Here is a 17,875-nt window from a genome sequence, read left to right as displayed (position 1 = left end):
GAAAAAGACAGTTGGTGCAGGTGTGACTCTTAGACTGCCTCGGCCCTCTCTCCACCTCCCAGCACTTGATTTCCTCCCTGCCAGCCACAAGTAAAAGAAAATTTCACAAGAATTTGAGGGAGGTGTAACATGACACACAAAACCAATGCATTGGTTGCAGGCTGACCTCTCTCAGAAATCACTGACAAAAACATGATTAACTTCCTCTGTTTCCTGGGAGCGCTCAAGAGGACTACAGCGCTCTCTCAAGTCCCTCTGCAGTAGCCTATGCTTCATTGTCTCTCCAAGCCCAGGTAAGATTTACCTCAGTTTGTTTCCAATTTACACTCTGAGTATTTTTAGGTCCTTATCTGACATCCTTGTGCAGGAAAATTTGAAAAGAGTAACTCACTGCAAGTTAAAAAATTTCTATAAGCAAATTCTGTCAGCATGGAGTGAGAAGGTCAGCAGCCTGACAGCCTTGGAGTAATAAAATATTCCTGTGACGATTAAGGTGTTGTATTTAGTAACAGCAGCAGGGGGGGACAGTATGAGAGACATTGCAATTTGATCAAATACAATTTCTGTCCAACTTCTTTTCAGAGGCAAAATATCTTGTTTTCATAAGTTCCTGTAAGACTTTCAGGAGGTCAAACCCAAGAAGCAGGAGCAAAGATGCCTGAGGGTCAGACTGAATCCATGGGGCAAACAATGGACATTGATGACAGTTCAAGTGATCTTAAGCCCCTCACAGCGGCTGGCAGAAAGTTTCAGTTTTCAGGTAATAGTAATTTTGAAAAAAGATAATTAGCCACCGTACTTTAGTTGAACTTCAACTCATAGTGGATATGTCTGTTTGTCATTTAAAGAGTTTTTCAAGAGTTAAAAAACAAAAACAAAACATTTTTCTTGAAATCAATATTCTGCATCACTGTTCAGTACTCATGGAACATAAATGCTTATGCTGACAAAACATGTGACCACAAATTTCTCAGATGCATGATTTTTTTACACTCTGCTTCCTGTGATTCAGTGCACGAGTTGAGAAAGAGCCCTGTCAGCACTGTTGCAGTCTGTCTTGGGCTGCTGGGTGTGCTTCTGCTGGCTGGGACCATAGGCCAGGCAGTCTCCTGTGAGTCTCTCTTTACATTCTCTTGGTTAAATATTCCAATGCTTCAGTGGTTCCCTCAGGTCACAGTAAATATGTTGACACATGCATGTTCATCAGTATTTCATCTTTTGTGCAGATAACAAAACAGAGAGAGATCAACAGGACCGCTACAATGCCTTGGCTAAAGAGAAAAACATCACAGAGGAGAATCTGCAAACAGCACTTAAAGAGAAAAAGGATCTACATGTCTCTCAAGCCAATTTAGAAACGAGTAACAATTACTTGTTTCAAAGGAGACAACAGTTACAGACCAACGTCAATATTCTGACTAGAGAAACAAATAATCTCAAAACAATTCAAAGCCAGTTACAGAAAAACAACAATGATTTGATGAAAGAGAAAGACCAGCTAGCAATGAGTCAAAGCCAACTGAGTAATCTTACAGATACCTTATCTAAAAACCAGAGTAAATTAAAAGGCACTTACGATACAGCCGTTAAACAAAATGCTGAGCTTAAGTCCTCTCACAAGTCATTGCAGAAAGATGTGAATAACTTGCAGAACCAGTACAACATCCATGTCCAAAAAAGAGAGGATTTGCAGATCAAGTACAACACTTTGATTCAGAAAGTCGAGCAGTTACAGTTAAATCACAACTTCACCAACACCGAGAAGGACAAATTACACAGCACTCACGGCAACCTGACAACAGAAATAGAAAATCTACAGGAAAGTTTTTTCAAACTTGTGAGAGAGAGAGACCAGCTTCAGGCCAGCTATGAGTCTTTGGTTAGCGATAAAAACAGCTTTCAAAACAGTTACAAGAATGCATCCACAGAGAGAGACAACCTGAAGGAGAAACGCGACACACTGAGCGCAGAGGTGGAGCAGTTACGGACCGAAGCTGACAGAATGAGTAACCTGACTGAAGGTTAGTACTAGAGAAGAAAACAAAGATAAAAGAATGGATTCAGCATATTTCAAATGACTCCTTATCTGGAAAAAAAAAAAAAAAAAACAACAACTTTATTCTGGACCACTGTGATCAACATTAATGTTACAAGCAATTTAAGGAATGCCAACAGGTATGGGAATTTTTTCTCTGGAAACCAGTGGTCCCTCGTTTATTGCGGGAGTTACGTTCCCGCAATAGGCGAAATCCGCGAAGTAGTCAGCTTTATTTTTTACAATTATTATAGGTGTTTTAAGGCTGTAAAACCCCTCACTACACACTTAATACACTTTTCTCAGACAGGCATTAACATTTTCTCACTTTTCTCTCTTGTTTAAACACTCTCAAAGTTCAAACCTTCGTAGAAAAATAAGTCCAGTATTATAGAATGAACACATTCTTTACTGTACAGGAGACACGGCACGGAGGAGATTGATTGAAATGGTCTACAGTCCCTTAGCCAATCAGGACACAGAACACAATGGGCTCTCCCTTAGCCAATCAGGACGCAGAACACAATGCGCTGTTAAAAACAAACAAACAAACAAACAAAAAAAAAAACATGCAAAATTGCACTAAAAAAAATCCGCGAAACTGCGAGGCCGCAAAAGGTGAACCGCGTTATAGCGAGGGACCACTGTATTGGAAATTTTCAGGAGATTTTTGCTGTCACTTTTTTTCCCCTATTTTTCTGAAAATTCCCGGGAAAATTCAGCTCGGGAATTTGGGGAATTTTCGTTTTTTTTTTCTTGTCATCAATTTGAATGAGATTTTTTAAAAAGTTTCCATGGAAATTTAAAATTGGGAATTTTGGAAATTTTCGTTTTTGTTGTTGTTAACTTAATGTGAATGGGGCAAAAATAAACAATAATCAATAAAATGAATGTCAACATCAATATCACCTTTTTGGAAATGGAAACCCTAATCTCCTGAACTCAGGACTCACCTCTAACCAACAAATGTACCAACAAATTCAACTGTACATATGCAAATAATTTCGAATCATCGAAAATCGAAAATCATCAATCAGTAGCCTATACTCCACTAGGCTACAGCACTTCCACTGAGACAGACGATCATCACATCAGCATCACGATTCAATTTCCTGCATTTCTATGCATTTGAATGGATAGTTTGAACCACTTCATATGCACACCTTAACAATAGTACTGCACACAGTCCTATGCCTGAATTAATAGCCCACACCTCTTACTAATGCTGTATAACTGCTGGTTGTTGCATTAATATCCTACAACAGAACAGACATAGGATTATTATGAAGAGAAAACTCGTTGCACACGGGTGATGCCATTAGTATCTTAATATAGGATAGTTACATAAAATGGATGGATGGATCAGGTTAATTTCATTTCCACAACAGATTTCCCAAGCATTTACATGGGCTACGCAAACTTCAATCCACATGATAAAAATGAATCCACGGACCACCAAAGTAACTTTTGACTGTTTAATTAAATCAACTTAAAATTACTCTGGCACGGTTGGAGGGGGTGAGCTCCAGTATGGTATGGGCGCTCATGCACGAGCACATGCACGGTCACGCATGCAGCGCGTGAACATGGATATGACATAAATCATGCCGTCCTGCTGCTTCCGCAAAATTGTTTAATGCACGCAGCGCGATTAACTGTGAATCGCGGCATTGCATAATCAATAATCAACTGATAATAATAATCAACCAGATCCGGCAGACGTGACCGGGTGGCCAAGCACACTGTGCGGTGCTGGCCGGCACCGAGCAGGCACCGCTCCCCCAAAATTTCACAATGTTTCCAGCCAGGGGAGCTCATGTCCCCACCAGGGGAGCTGTGCACGCCTTTGCTCCCCCTTATTTCGCACACTGGTTATGCCAATATTCACGACAGTTTGACTCAGCTAGGGAAAATTCCCGAAAATTCCCTGGAAATGCATTATAATGTAACATGTTTGCATGCATATCTGCTTATAACAAACCAAAATGTTTATTATGTATACATGTATATGACCGGGTGAATGCAGTAAATATAAATTCCTGAACATTCCCCCAAAATTCCCATTTATTCCCTTTAATTCACATAAATTTCCGAAAATTCCCATGGAAATTTTCCAACTTTGAAAATTCTGGGAATTTTGCAACACTAGATTGCAGTCTGGCCTTTGATGTCACACTTCCCATTTGTAGGATTCCTCATCATTTTTGTTCTTTCAGCCATGAAGGAAAACGCATTACTGAGAAAAATGGGCTGCTTTGCTCCGATCACAGCAGAGATAAAAAGTCATGCTTGCTAATGGTGCCATTTGGGGGAAAAAGCCATATTTTGATTACAATCTTTGTTTATGAGGAACCTTCAAAAATTAATGAAAAAAATATAATTTTCCAAAGACATGGTTAAGGGATGTTCTCTGTGTTTATTTTTGTTGATCAATACAGATAAATCCTGTCCTCCTGGATGGAAGAAGTTTGAATCTAGCTGCTACTTCACCTCTGCTGGCAAAGCATCCTGGCAAAAGAGTAGACAGAAATGTAGAGACAGAGCGGCAGACCTGGTGATCATAAACAGCAAAGAGGAAATGGTGTGTTTTATCGCTGTGTGCTCTTGCTTTCATACCATGTATGTAGAATGTGTGCTGCTGTTCGCTTGTAGACACTGATTTCTGTGAAAACTGTTGTAATATTTTTAATTGTATCTCTCTTACCTCAAAGACATTCATAAATGGCTTGTATGCATCTGACAAAGAAGTCTGGATTGGCCTGAGTGATTCAGGAATGGAGGGAGAGTGGAAATGGGTTGACGGGACACCACTGACCACAGCGTAAGAGACTGAACTTATAACTCCATGGAAAAAAGGGGGAAAAACCTTGCCACCATATCCTCTATACTAATTTCAGTTATCCAGGGATTGTTCAAGTCATGGAGGCAGTATTTATTCTCCTTTTTTGATATCTGTCTCTGTTCTGCAGGTTCTGGGGCAAAGGCCAGCCCAACAGCCATAATGGAAACCAGGACTGTGTGGAGGTCTGGCACCGTGCGACGGGGCAAGGGGACTGGAATGACGAGAACTGTAACGACGAACAAGAGTGGATCTGTGAGACCTAGGTTTCCTAGAAAAAATCGCCTGTAGCTTTATCCAGCTTTACAGACTCTGGTGCCAAACTAATGATCATAACGTATAGAAGAGTATTGCAGTATCTCTGCTGGGTAATGTATTCGAAATATACCGTATTTGCCTGGTTCCAACGCTTTGAAATGCTTTCAGCCACATCAGCATTTACAAATCCATTCAAAGCATGTGTCTTGACCTCAGAGGAGGAAAGCAGAGCTCTCATTCAGCCCCTGTATTACCAGATAGTGTAAACATCATTAGTATGAGATGAGTTACAGTAAAAAAAAAAAAAAAAAAAAAAAAGCCTATTACACTCTCCTCTCACTTTAGCGGTATTAGTGGCAAAATATGGCCTTCTGAGTAAATCTTATGTTCTAAGGATAATAAGGGTACAAATGTCATGTTTAAATAATGCATAACTGGAAATCTCTGGTTCTTCTAACTGTTTTTCATCTAATTTGATGACATGTGAACTGATGTACGACTTAACGAGAAGTGAAGGTTCACAAAACGATGACCGAGTAAGTGTTAAGTGATCATATGAACTCATAATGATGCTATGATTTATTAATATTGAGCCACAGGAGTTCATGATACATCATGCATTAAGCCATGCAAATTTATAATGGTGAGTCATGGTTTAGTTATGCTTTAATTAAGTGTGCTTTTATTATAAAGTGCTACCCAGATATCTTCATTTTCAAATCATCCAAGTTATATTTGACCAAGTTACACACAAACATAAAGCACCGCTAAACATGAGGAACTGGGTAATGAGCAGTCTTGGAACTGGATCTGGCACTGCACCAGTTGGATTTTTTTTTTCAAGCTTCTACCAAAAATATACTTCAGTGTCAATCTTATAAACATGAATGTTGCAGGTTTACTTGATTATAAAGTTACAAAATGGATGAGGCTACTTGTGGAGTGATATGATTAAATGTCAAACAATGTCCTATTTTTCAGAAATACCAGGCATCAGAATGCCTGCATCAGCCAATCAGAAGTGTGTGTTTAGCATGGCTGTGTAATAATGCAAAACGAGACTTGCTTTGACCTGCTGCCCAGCTGTGCACTGTCCCTTGAGCTTGAAGAGTTTCAGCTTTTGCCAACCTCAAAGCCAAATAGAATAATCTGGAGACACAAGTGGAAGTAGAGGAATAACCATCAGGTTGCCCAAAGCAAATCTTATTTTGCATTATTGCACAGTTTCTCTCACTTCTGATTGGCTGATGAGGCCATTCTTACATACATGATGTATGTGTATATATGTATATGGTTGCACACACTTTTTAAAAGATTTTTTGATCGATAAAGCAAATGCTTGTTGTTGGGTTACTTAGTTGGATTACTATGAAACACATTTGGAAGGAAAAGGAGAAAATTGTGAGATTATGACACTCATGTAATTTTGTTCATACTTCATATGAATGATGATTATACAGTAAATTACACATTAAATCAAAATCTTTAATGATAATAAATTGCTTGATTACTCATGCTAAGATTTTTGAAGCAATGCAATGATTCCCTCTGTAAGGACAAATTCAACAATTGATAAAAGGGTTTAGTACTTTTTTGTTAGGATGCGGGTTTGTGCTTGTCAGTTGCTTTTCCTGTTACTCTTCTTGTGATTTGCTGTCATTACAGTTTTTTTATTCCTAAATCATAAATTAAAGTTGACTACACCAATCATTTAAATCTTTTTTTTTTTTTGCATTCATTAAATGATTAAACAATTTAATATAAACAATTGTTAATCTTAAGACTTAAATGACAACTAATTTTTAACTTCTCGTTTTCATTGTAAATCTTATTGCACTGCAGTAAGTTTTTTGTAAATTCAAACAGAGAAATGGCTCATAACTATCGTAGTTCATATCAGTGAATTATATGAGGAACTATGATCTTTCTGTGCTGCTGCCTTCATTCTCAGGTCTTTGCCCTCTCCTCCAGTCTTTGCACTTCTTCTCTCCTTGCTGAACTTCCTCATTTCAGCCAGATCGCTCTGGTCTGTTGAATGCCCTAACTTGTGCTGACCCTGCCTCCATGGAGGGTTTGAAACTACACCAAGACTACGTAACTTGGGAGGTATGAAATGGAGTCCAGACAGAGCTCTTGGGGATGATGTTGGGTCTCATGTACATGTGAGCCAAGGACCTTGTAACATAGGTCTGGATAACTGTACGGAGGAGCAGTTTTGATTGGTTGCTTGAGATGAAACTCAGCCTCTTTTGAGTGATCAGTAGTTCATAGGTTTCATTGTCGGTGACAGACTGGGATTATATATATATTAATTTTCACTGCAGTGGTTTTGATGTGAACAGCAGGGCTATCGCTCAGGTTCTCCTCCACTCAGGTCACATTTTACCGACATCTAAAGGCCTGTTGTTCAGTCCTTGCAAGACACACATCACCGCATGCCACCATAGCCCACGCACGTGCATGGACTCTCGCAGGTCCAGTCTGAGGTTGATGTTTATCCACCAGGAGGAGACAAAGGTAATGTGATGCTGGAGAGGAGGAACGTGTGCTTCACATGGCGCTCTGTCACCCCCCCACCCCCACACCCCCACCCCGCCCACATGCAGCTGTGCACAATGTCCTTTGATCCCTGTCTCTCTAAAGGGAACAAGGTCACCATTCTCAAGCCGACAGAAACCTCAGTCAAAGTCGGTGCTGCTGGTTGTAATGCCATGATGTTAACACAGTGGCAACAAAACAAACCTGTTCATTTATTTTTCTCTAGTAATTCAAACAGCAACAGAAGGCTACCCGTTGAAGTGACAGCACAGAGATATCAGACTCACGCCCATCTACAAACCAGTCAGTGTCAAGAATAATTAGATGCAGGTCACACAGGTGATGACAACAAGACATAGGTATGCCATGTAAACTCCTTTAGTGCGCTTGCATAATTGCTAAGTGAAACCAAAACTAATGGGATCAAATGTATACAATGCAACAAAAAACATAAACCTTGGGTTTCAGATGTCAAAAGGCCCCAAAGTTTCTCCCAGTTCATCGGTAAAAGTTGATTGGTTTGAATAGAGAACTATTAGCTAGAAACTCTTCGTGCTTCAAGAACTCTTATTACTAAGATAAAATACTTTGTGCATATGTCATATGACCATATTGCTATATTTCACAATAAATAAGGAGTTATGGCTGTTTCTTCTTCACATCTTTGTGCTAACCAAAGAACATTAATAGTGCAGCAGCACACAATATGAAGGATTATCAATCTGATCAGTCTACAAGTAGAACTCCGAGGGTCCAAGTGGCTGTCAGTATGCACTGCTGACCTTTGCACACTTATTATGATAGTTATGATTATTATGATAAATTGAATAAAATATAGGTGTGATGATCCTACAAAACTGGGGCTCAGATGTAGATAGATGCAGGACTCAAAAAATTGTTCAGAAAGAAAATGAGAGAAAACATAGTAACAAAAAAATCTTTACTTGACAGTTCAGAGGCTATACGCGGAAAGGCAGTCAGCAAAAGCAGCAAAATCCAAGCAAGGGAATCACACAAAAACCAAAGTCCATAAATCTAGGCAGAGTCAAAAACCATGCAAACAAGCACAAGGAGAGAGAGAGACAGAGAGAGATAGATAGGGGGAAGGGAAGTAAACACAGGACACAGGAAGTAAAAGGAACAAAAAACACAAGGAGAAGAACAGGAAATGGACACAACACAAAAACACATGAAACTATCAACTTGACAGAACACCACAATAGGGATTAAAGTGTGTACTGACTGATTTTACAAACATGATCACAGTGCTGAGTTCAGTCACATGGAGGCTGGAGGCTTTTGTCTATAGAGGCTGTGCACCCATAATAATTTTACATGTTGTGAACATGCAGCTAAGAATAAATCACACTGACACTTTTGCAAAAGACAAAGAGTGGTGAATCATATTCTTGGTGTAGGCAAAATGAAGACATACCAAAGTGGAACCGACATGTGGACATATGGATATTATAGATGTTTTATATGTAGCCCCTACAGCAAAGGAAATGATTCTCATCCTATCTTGTCTTGCTTTATGTCTCTATAGGTTTGCAAGAATTAACATTTTAGTGAAGTTTATTGCTCTTATTGTAAATACATACTGACAACAGTATACTGCAGAGACAATATATCTGACACACCTTGCCACAGCATGTTATTGGCAAACTAACCCATAGTATTTGCATTCAGTGAAATCCGTTTATAGTGCATGTAATGAGATCTTGTCACAGTCTATCAGAAGGACAAGTTGAATCTTGACTGCACATGCTCTCTTGTGGTGTACTTTACGTATTGAGTGACTGTGTCTCTAGGGCAGAGCATGCAGCCAGCTGCACTAGGTAGAAGATTTAAGGTGAGAAGATATGACATTTATAGTTTTCATTGCATACATTGTCTTATCTGTTACAAGATTCAGACATCTTACCAGTTCTAAACAGGCTCAGCACAGTCTAAGATCTGGAAGCAATCATTCTGGCAGTGTGTCCTATTTTCTCTTCTATGTTCAAGCCAACTAAAGCAGAAACTTCTACTTTGTCATGTGTCAAAAACAACATCATTGTGCATGCCTGTACATAATAGTTTTCTCTTGTCAAGCTCAGCCGCTCCACACCACACCCATGCTGTGTGTGAGCAACACCACGTGACCCAAAGCTGTCAGCCTCCCACCCCCCTACCCCCTCTTTTTTTTCCCCCCTATCCGCCTGGGAGAGGGGAAACAGACTCTCACTGTCTCTCTCTCCCTTATCTTTTGTTAGTTATTAACAGCAGAGAACCATGGTTGTAGCACAGGTTTGGACTCTCAAGCAACACTTTGTGGGTTTCCCTAAACCTAGTGACTTTGAGCTAAAGGACGAGCAGCTGCCTGAACCCAAGCATGGAGGTCAGTGTCAACAATCACCGATCGAATAACATATCCAAACTCATCCGTGCAAACTGCTGTCGTTGTTACATTCCACGACTCTTTTCTGCCATCATGGTCTTCCTGCTCCAAAATAAAAGGCTAAAGGTTCACTGACAAAAACAACAGCTGGATTTTGTCAACTTTTAATTCATTTTAGAATTCTGTGAGGCGCTGACTCTTGCAAACTCAGTCAGGGCGGGTCTTAATTTTAACAGACTAAAATTAAATACATATCTCATCAGACAGAAGTTTAAGCATGTTCTTTTTTATTTTATCCAACACAAATATAGGACTTCTGCCCCATAGTTGCATGTATGTGCAGTGATATACTGTACGTTGACAGTTGTCCCTTTATTAAACTTGCTCAGAAATATTCCTTGTACAGTTATTGTTTTAGACATTTAAAAGGAAGTTTTTGGGAAGACTGTCACTTCATTATTCTAGTATCAACTCAGTAGTTTTTGGAATTTCCCCTTGTGGGATTAATAAAGTGTAACTTAACTCAGTAGTTTCTTGGTCTATTCACTATATTGTACATGAAAGTGTTATAACAATGTTTCCAATTTGCGGCAGTTTTGATTACTGAGCAGAGAACTTGAACTGTGAAGAAGTAACACTGAAGTCAGGAAATAACCTGCTACAGTATGACAGCAGTATAGCAGTGGAAGCGGCTTCAAATTTACAGTGAATGCCTCACTGCTTGTATTGTGTTTTCAGAGGTGCTATTAGAGGCTGTGTTCCTCAGTGTGGACCCGTATATGAGGTTTGTAGAGTTACGTTGCATAACACACTCCTCCCTTGCAATCTCTGAGTAACTGTGAAAAAATGTATGCTTCAAGTTATGTGGAACAGCTGTCTGCAGACGGTCATTGCACCCACTCTGCTTTAAGTATGCACTGTGAGCAACAAAAACTACAGCTGAGAGTACACAACACAGGTTACTAAACATAAACTGTGAGACTGCAATCCAGGATGAGTGCATTATAAAAAACAGCATCCAAAAACTAAATTTGTTGTTGGCTAGCACAGTTTTTCCATGTACAGATTGTTACTGCACTGTTAATTCAACTGTAATTATTTGACTTTTGAAGTTAATTTTTGTAGAAACAAACAATGTATTCAAGACATGCATTGACAGTGAGCTGTAAAATTACAGCAGACAAACTGAACAAACACCAATTTCATGCTTTGTCTTTTCCCCTTGTTAACATACTTGCCCGTAATTTTACTAAGCTCCATTCATATTTTTGCCTGCTGGTTCCTGTTCATCCCCACAAACATTCACACTTATGGGGAATTTATATTTAGCTACCTTGCATGAGTTTGGGCTGTGGGAGAAAAGTCTGTTCATTTACTTGACTGCCTATCTGTGTGTGAATGTGTGTGTGTATCTGCCTGCCCGCCTGGATGTCTTTCTGTGTGGAGCTTACTATTCTAAAAATGTTTTGCAATATGCTGTCTAGAGTGGTACAGGCCTTATCTAATCAGCAGTTGTGGGTTTTCCCCTCCCGTGACTTGTGGGAAGAGAACAGATATTATTATTATTATTATTATTGTTATTATTAATTTTATATGGTTCCTCGTGGAATTACTAATTTTGCTTAGAAACTGTCACAGTAGAAAACACGGGCAGAAAACACTTGAAACCTAAGAATTCTTAAGTTGGCCACATTTACATTTGCACATCCATTTTAATGATCAGTCAGCTATGTTGGTTGATATCTCAGCTATTTTTTCCCTTCTTGTAGGCCATACAGCCGGATGACGATGAAGGAAGGAGATGTGATGATTGGAGCTCAAGTGTCCAAGTATCTTGCAACAAAAATACACCTGTGCTGTCTCAATGTACTTACATTCTAACAATGCACTGCAAAATCTCCAATTTATCAAGTCAATTGCTCTCATATTCAATCTTAAATTCTTGTTTTTCTTGTGATAAGTGAAAAGAAATTACCAGTGGGCTGAGAAAAGTCCACTTGTTTCTAATACTACCCAGCTTGTTTCTAGAATTTTCTTGGATCCACTGGCATTGTCTTGATCCTAGTGGGCTGATCTGCCTTATTCTGCCTTGTTTCAATATATTTATAGTTGTTCCCAGAAAAATTACTGAATGAACTGAAACCACATTGGTAACATGTGGGATTATCTCATCCCAGTGGCAGTTTTTTTTTCCACAATTGTTTTAAGAAAAGCAAGATTTTAACACTGAATATTAGACTAAATGTCTTGTTTTGGCAGTGTAGTTAGAGCCACAGATATGGATGAAACACACACTCACACACAGATGTTTGTCATTCATACAGCCAGTCACACTTTGTCTTTCTCTCTGGTGCTCCTCTTCTTCCTCTTAACCTCCTCCACATTCCCAGGGTCATCCAGAGCCATAACCCTAGTTTCCCAGTGGGGAGTCATGTAGTGGCCATGTGTGGCTGGAGAAGTCACTATGTGTGTGATGGGACTGGACTGACCCCTTTGCTGCCTGACTGGCCCCAGGACATCCCTCTATCACTGGCCCTTGGGATCATCGGCATGCCTGGGTAAGATGAGTAGAAATGGAGGGGTTAGTAAAGGTGGTTAATTTTGTTCCAGCCTGCACTAATCCATGTTTCTCTCTCTCTGTCTCCCTCTCTCTCTGTCTATCTCTCTGTGTCCCATTCTCTCTCTCTCTTAGCCTAACAGCCTTGTATGGACTGGAGGAGGTGTGTCAGATAAAGAAAGGAGACACTCTGCTGGTCAATTGTGCCGCTGGAGCTGTGGGGTCAGCAGTTGGACAGATCGCCAAAATTAAGGCATAGTGCATTTAATCCTTCAAGCCTTACCTCACACAGTGTCACTCCACCACAGCCCTTAAGATCTGGTATGGTCTGGCAGTAGGGCTAAAGTGGCTGATACAGCTATGATACAGCTGTTTTTATTTTTTATTTTTTTGTCCATTATTTTCCATGTTGGAGTCTGTGATAGTGAGAACGGATTTCACTTTTATTTTAAATTCTCTTGGTTTATTGTCTATTCTCAATCCTAAGGGCAAAGACTGATCCAATCCCTGCCTGTCATTGTTATGTGCACTCGTCATAAGAAGCTCATACGCTTCCTTGAGGGATTCACATGTACAGGGTGACTGTCTGACAAAAAAAACAATATTTCGTACTTATCCTATAAATTGTGTTCTTTGTTTCCTAGTTTAGTTATTAAATACTGGTACCCTTAAAGCCTTCTTTCCTGCCTCAGCTTCTGCATTTGGATCCTACCTACGTCCACACATGACAGAATTAACCAACCCGAACTGTACCCAGTGGAGACCAACCCTTTTTGGGGCACTGGCATTTGGGGGTTGCCAAAGCCTCCAGCTTGGCAGGCACTGGTGTGCTAGCCAATAGTGTGCTAGCCACCTGCATGCTAGCCTCCAGCCAGCTAGCCACTGGCATGCTAACTTCAAGTGTGCCAGCCAACGGCTCCAGCCTGCCTGGCTAACTGGTTCCTTGTGCCTGTGCTGCTGCCTCAGCCCTTGTCCCCACAGCCCAAGTAGCAGCCCCAGTATTTTCCTGAGATCATGTGGCAGCCTCAGACCCAGTTCTGAGAGCATGAGTGGCTCCCCCAGTTCCTAGAGCCCAAGTAGCAGTCCCAGATCCCTTCGCTCATGTGGCTGTCCCTGTCCCACTTCTGTGACCCTGAGTAGTAGTCCTGGTCCAATCCCAGCCTCCCATGGCCATGCTGGTGCAGTTCTGGCCTCCTGTGTCACTGGTACATCACTGGCTCATCAGCTCTCACAACTAAGTTATGTTTGCAATAGGGCAAATCACTGGACATGGTAAAAAAAACAAACAAAAAAAACCAAAACAAAACCACAATACAAATCGAACCATGGGTTTATTGAACCGCCTTAATCTATATACACGGGTAGATCTGTCTCTAAAGTTAAAACTGCCTGAGCTGAGCAACTGCTGAGTGTCTGATTTCTCCTCTAATAAAGACTAAATCATCAGCCTTAGATATCCACTCTAACAATCTGCTATACACTAATTGCACATACATAACTGTTATCAAGCTGTGATTCAGTGATAATGATGTCTATCTATGGAGTGCTTTAAGTGTTTTCATAGTGTTTTATTGAAAACACAAAAACAGATAAAAGCAAGATACAGGTTTAGAATGAGTGTGTCACTAACTCCCAGAGTGCCTGTATGTGCCTATGTGCTATGATGATAGCTGTTATGACGATTATGGCTCAGCGGGTAGGTCTTGGCATTAACACTAACCGGTTTAGGTGTTTTATTTCCTGCTGGGGCCAGGAATACTAATTAAAATGATGATATTATAATGCATGTTGGATGACAGTCTCCACCACCAAATGGCATGTGTTATGTCTGCTGTAGATGTGGATGATGATGGTGTTGATTAGTCTAATGCAGATTATATTATGCATCTGACTGTGGCCTCTCTGTGGCCGTGTGCCCAGGGTTGCACTGTTGTGGGTTCTGCGGGGACGGATGCTAAGGTGGCCTATCTGAAGGAGCTCGGCTTTGATCACGCCTTCAATTACAAGACCGTCTCCTCGTTGGACGAAACCCTCAGAAAGGCTGCACCCAATGGATATGACTGCTATTTTGATAACGTGAGTGTGATGAGAGATAAGCATAATTCAGTTGTCAGTGAACCATGTGTAAACACATTCTGTGTTTTTTTTTTTTTTTTTCACCTGATTTTAATCCTGTGAATTTGTATGTAATTGTTCCCGGCTGTGAGAAGGTGATAAAGGTTGTTTCTTGGAAAAATAGCTTTTTGAAGAGCAAGTCAGCACTCTGTCATGCTTTCTTTTTAAATTGTTAATACGGTTTCTGTATAGCAAATAGCATTAATCTTATACTTTATGTAATTTTCTTATTTTAAGCAAATCCCACATCCCCTTTTTGGGGCAGAATATTGTCATACAGCTTATCAGTAATGTGAGGGCAGGTATTTTGCCTTTGGCACCATCAGATAATTTTCCGGTCATTAAATTGTTTGCTGTAACAAATCGAGATAGCTGATGCATTATCGCAGACATCCTTGTTTGACCTCACTTAGCTTGGCACAGTTACAGTTACTCAGTATTTATTTACAAAATCAGAAGGCTGTGATAGGTTGGATACATTATCTTTTTCATTTTTTTTAAGCATTTCAAAATTTGCAAGCGGAGACTGGAATTGTATATACACAGTTTTGAATGCACAGACATAGACACAGAGTGGTAACAATGCCAGCCAGCAATTTCACCTCTCTCCCTCTCTCTGTCTCTGTCTCTGTCTCTCTCTCTTTTCCTCCCCACCACTACCACACACACACAGGTAGGTGGTGATTTCTCCAGCGTGGTGATGCCTCTGATGAAGCATTTTGGCCGTATCGCTGTGTGTGGGAGCATCTCTATGTACAATGATACAACTCCTCAGAAAGGTAGAGCGAAAAGTCACAGCCTCACGTGCTTGCTAACTTTTTCTCACAATGCAGATCAGGACTGGCCACACATGGTGATCATACATGCTTTATTTCTGGTCATATTTACAGTCATGTATAGCCTTATGTTTGTGTATGTCAGAAACTGTGTATTGTTGGTTAATCGTGTGTGTGTGATAATTCATCAGGTCCATACATACACGGCCATGTCCTCTTCAAACAACTGCGTATGGAGGGCTTCCTGGTAACACGCTGGGAAGAAAAATTCCAGGAGGGGTTCCAGAGAATGATGGCCTGGGTCAAGGAGGTATAGTTGGATTTAAAAAAAAAAAAAATAAAATAAATAAATAAATAAAATAAATAAATAAATAAATATATAAATAAATTTAAAAAATGGGAGGCTTTAGTCAGGAATTCACAACATCTCAAAGCCACTCAAGCATTTTTAAAAATCTAATTTAAGCACGATTTACATGGTTGGCTCATTTTTATTAACCATAATTTGATGTGGGGACTGATAATTACAGTTTCATGTGTCAGTCCTTCATTGCAGTATATACCAAACATGCAAACAGTAGATTAGATTAGATGGAACATTATTATGATTGTACAGGGCACAGCAAAATGTAGTTAAGCATCAAACATGTAGTGCATAGCAATATAGATGCAAAATATATATGACAACTTTATAATAAGATAATGACATTGCTGTACCTGTGTTTGTGTCTGTGTGTCACTCAGGGTAAGCTGACGTGGACTGAACATGTCACTGAAGGCTTCTCCAACATGCCCGCTGCCTTCATAGGCATGCTGAGAGGGGACAACACTGGCAAGGCTGTGGTCAAGGTCTGAGGGCAGACGAGCTAAGAAATGTGTTTTATAGTAAAATTACTTCCATCATAAAAGTGTTATTGTGGTGATTACGAAAGTCCTCAAGTTGTAGAAAATCTTCCAGAAAATGTCGATTGAACGGAATAAGAAGAAAAATAAATGAGTGAATGAGTGTCTATGAGTATGTATCAGTCGACAGTGCGGTCAGATAGATGCGGTCCACCCAGATGAATAGGCAGACAGTCTGACATGTTCCCACTGTCCTTATTAGTCTTATCAATTTCACCACTAATTCAGTTTTTTATCTTCATTTTTACCTTCAGCTTTCCTGAAATGAGGCTGCAAGTGTATTATAAACTGTATAATTTCTGTGTACTACAACATTGTTTATTATGTGCATTGTTGATTGGTTGGTGTGCAATTGATCCACCTATACTGATTTTTAAAAATAAACTGTCTTTTGTGACTTTATTCTTAGTCTCGTTTATTGTTTGATGAGTAATATGCAATTTTTTTTTAAGCATTGGGGAAACTGAGCAGTCTGTTCATAAAGTACAGTGTGAAAACAGCAGACATTAACCTCCTTGAATGATTGGCTGCTTGTATGTTTACTTGGATCTCAAGTTTTGATAAATTATCCCAGAAAGAAAACTCATGGGAGACATGAAATCCATAAAGTGGGTATATGGATATGCATATTGGTGTGTGCCTTCCTCCACATTTTGGATATTATTCTATTTTTTTTCTTTTGTCAGATCTACAGAAAGAGCAAAGTTCTTAAGTTGTAAGTTGTAAAAAGGGTGGGGCTTATTTTTGAAAATGAAAACTTAAACACTCACTTTTTTTTTTTTTTAATTCTCTGCATGTTTCCACCATCAGATCTGGTTGATTTAGTTCTCCCTCTCACTTCAGAAAGTGGTTGCTTCTCTATGCTTGTATTGTCTGCTATGTTTGCATTGTGTGTGTGTGTGTGTGTGTGTGTGTGTTCATCCTTGATCCTGTAATCAGGCTCGCCCATAAAGTTTCCCGCTCCTCCTTCATGCCCAGCCTGTTTTATGAGCTTGACTTTGCCTTCTACCTACAGACTTGCCAACTTTTCCTGAGCCCTTTAGATTGTGTTGGACTCCTTTTGTCTCCTCAGCTTTACTCTACTTTACTTTACGAATGCTAGCAGACCATGGCGCTTTACCTATCAATGTCATCACATGTAGACTCTCTCAAATCATCTACCACTACAAAAATCCAAAGTTTTTAACAAGGGAGTTCTACACCAACCCACACACCAGCTTCGAAAACATTTGCTAACATATTGTTTCAGTGCTAGTAAGATCCACAGCTATTTTAGTTGCAACAAGCGAAATAATTTCACTTTGCGGGACTCTGGTTTGGTCTTACCACGGTCCAGACAATAGCATGACTCTACAACGGCAACTGAGGCCCACTCAGACCTGCTGAAGTGGATTAATGCGGAAAATGCAGCTGGTAAAATTACATTTTTATTATGGTTATTGACTTTTCGGAACTCTCATTTCTTGGTGTGATG

The 17,875-nt window shown here is 39.9% G+C and overlaps 2 protein-coding genes across 2 annotated transcripts; both read left to right on the top strand.

Moving 5' to 3' along the window:
* Positions 1-202: 202 nt before the first annotated feature.
* On the top strand, positions 203-5,450 carry LOC115366080 (low affinity immunoglobulin epsilon Fc receptor-like). The gene is made up of 7 exons (XM_030061351.1): positions 203-293; positions 583-760; positions 1,013-1,111; positions 1,227-2,021; positions 4,474-4,616; positions 4,747-4,856; positions 5,005-5,450. The coding sequence occupies exons 2-7, from the start codon at positions 655-657 to the stop codon at positions 5,138-5,140; spliced, it is 1,389 nt and encodes a 462-aa protein (XP_029917211.1). The 5' UTR covers positions 203-293; positions 583-654; the 3' UTR covers positions 5,141-5,450.
* Positions 5,451-9,912: 4,462 nt separating this feature from the next.
* Positions 9,913-16,753, top strand: LOC115363299 (prostaglandin reductase 1-like). Its single transcript, XM_030057416.1, has 9 exons — positions 9,913-10,050; positions 10,789-10,834; positions 11,820-11,879; positions 12,441-12,608; positions 12,743-12,860; positions 14,528-14,683; positions 15,396-15,501; positions 15,690-15,808; positions 16,243-16,753. Exons 1-9 carry the CDS (start codon positions 9,945-9,947, stop codon positions 16,351-16,353), a joined length of 990 nt encoding a protein of 329 aa, XP_029913276.1. The 5' UTR covers positions 9,913-9,944; the 3' UTR covers positions 16,354-16,753.
* Positions 16,754-17,875: the final 1,122 nt, after the last annotated feature.

The sequence above is a fragment of the Myripristis murdjan genome, chromosome 1 (assembly GCF_902150065.1).
Source record: "Myripristis murdjan chromosome 1, fMyrMur1.1, whole genome shotgun sequence".
In the NCBI taxonomy this organism is placed as follows: Eukaryota; Metazoa; Chordata; class Actinopteri; order Holocentriformes; family Holocentridae; genus Myripristis; species Myripristis murdjan.
Note: the sequence above shows the minus strand (reverse complement) of the source record. Positions and strands in the feature narration are given on the sequence as shown.

What these genes read in the sequence shown, in the direction of transcription:
- LOC115366080 (XM_030061351.1), top strand. Translation starts at nt 655, where the DNA reads ATGCCTGAGGGTCAGACTGAATCCATGGGGCAAACAATGGACATTGAT. An exon ending in CAGAAAGTTTCAGTTTTCAG is followed by an intron (nt 761 to 1,012) that starts GTAATAGTAATT and finishes CCTGTGATTCAG; the next exon opens with TGCACGAGTTGAGAAAGAGC. An exon ending in AATGAGTAACCTGACTGAAG is followed by an intron (nt 2,022 to 4,473) that starts GTTAGTACTAGA and finishes TGATCAATACAG; the next exon opens with ATAAATCCTGTCCTCCTGGA.
- LOC115363299 (XM_030057416.1), top strand. Translation starts at nt 9,945, where the DNA reads ATGGTTGTAGCACAGGTTTGGACTCTCAAGCAACACTTTGTGGGTTTC. An exon ending in AGTGTGGACCCGTATATGAG is followed by an intron (nt 10,835 to 11,819) that starts GTTTGTAGAGTT and finishes CCCTTCTTGTAG; the next exon opens with GCCATACAGCCGGATGACGA. An exon ending in GGGATCATCGGCATGCCTGG is followed by an intron (nt 12,609 to 12,742) that starts GTAAGATGAGTA and finishes TCTCTCTCTTAG; the next exon opens with CCTAACAGCCTTGTATGGAC.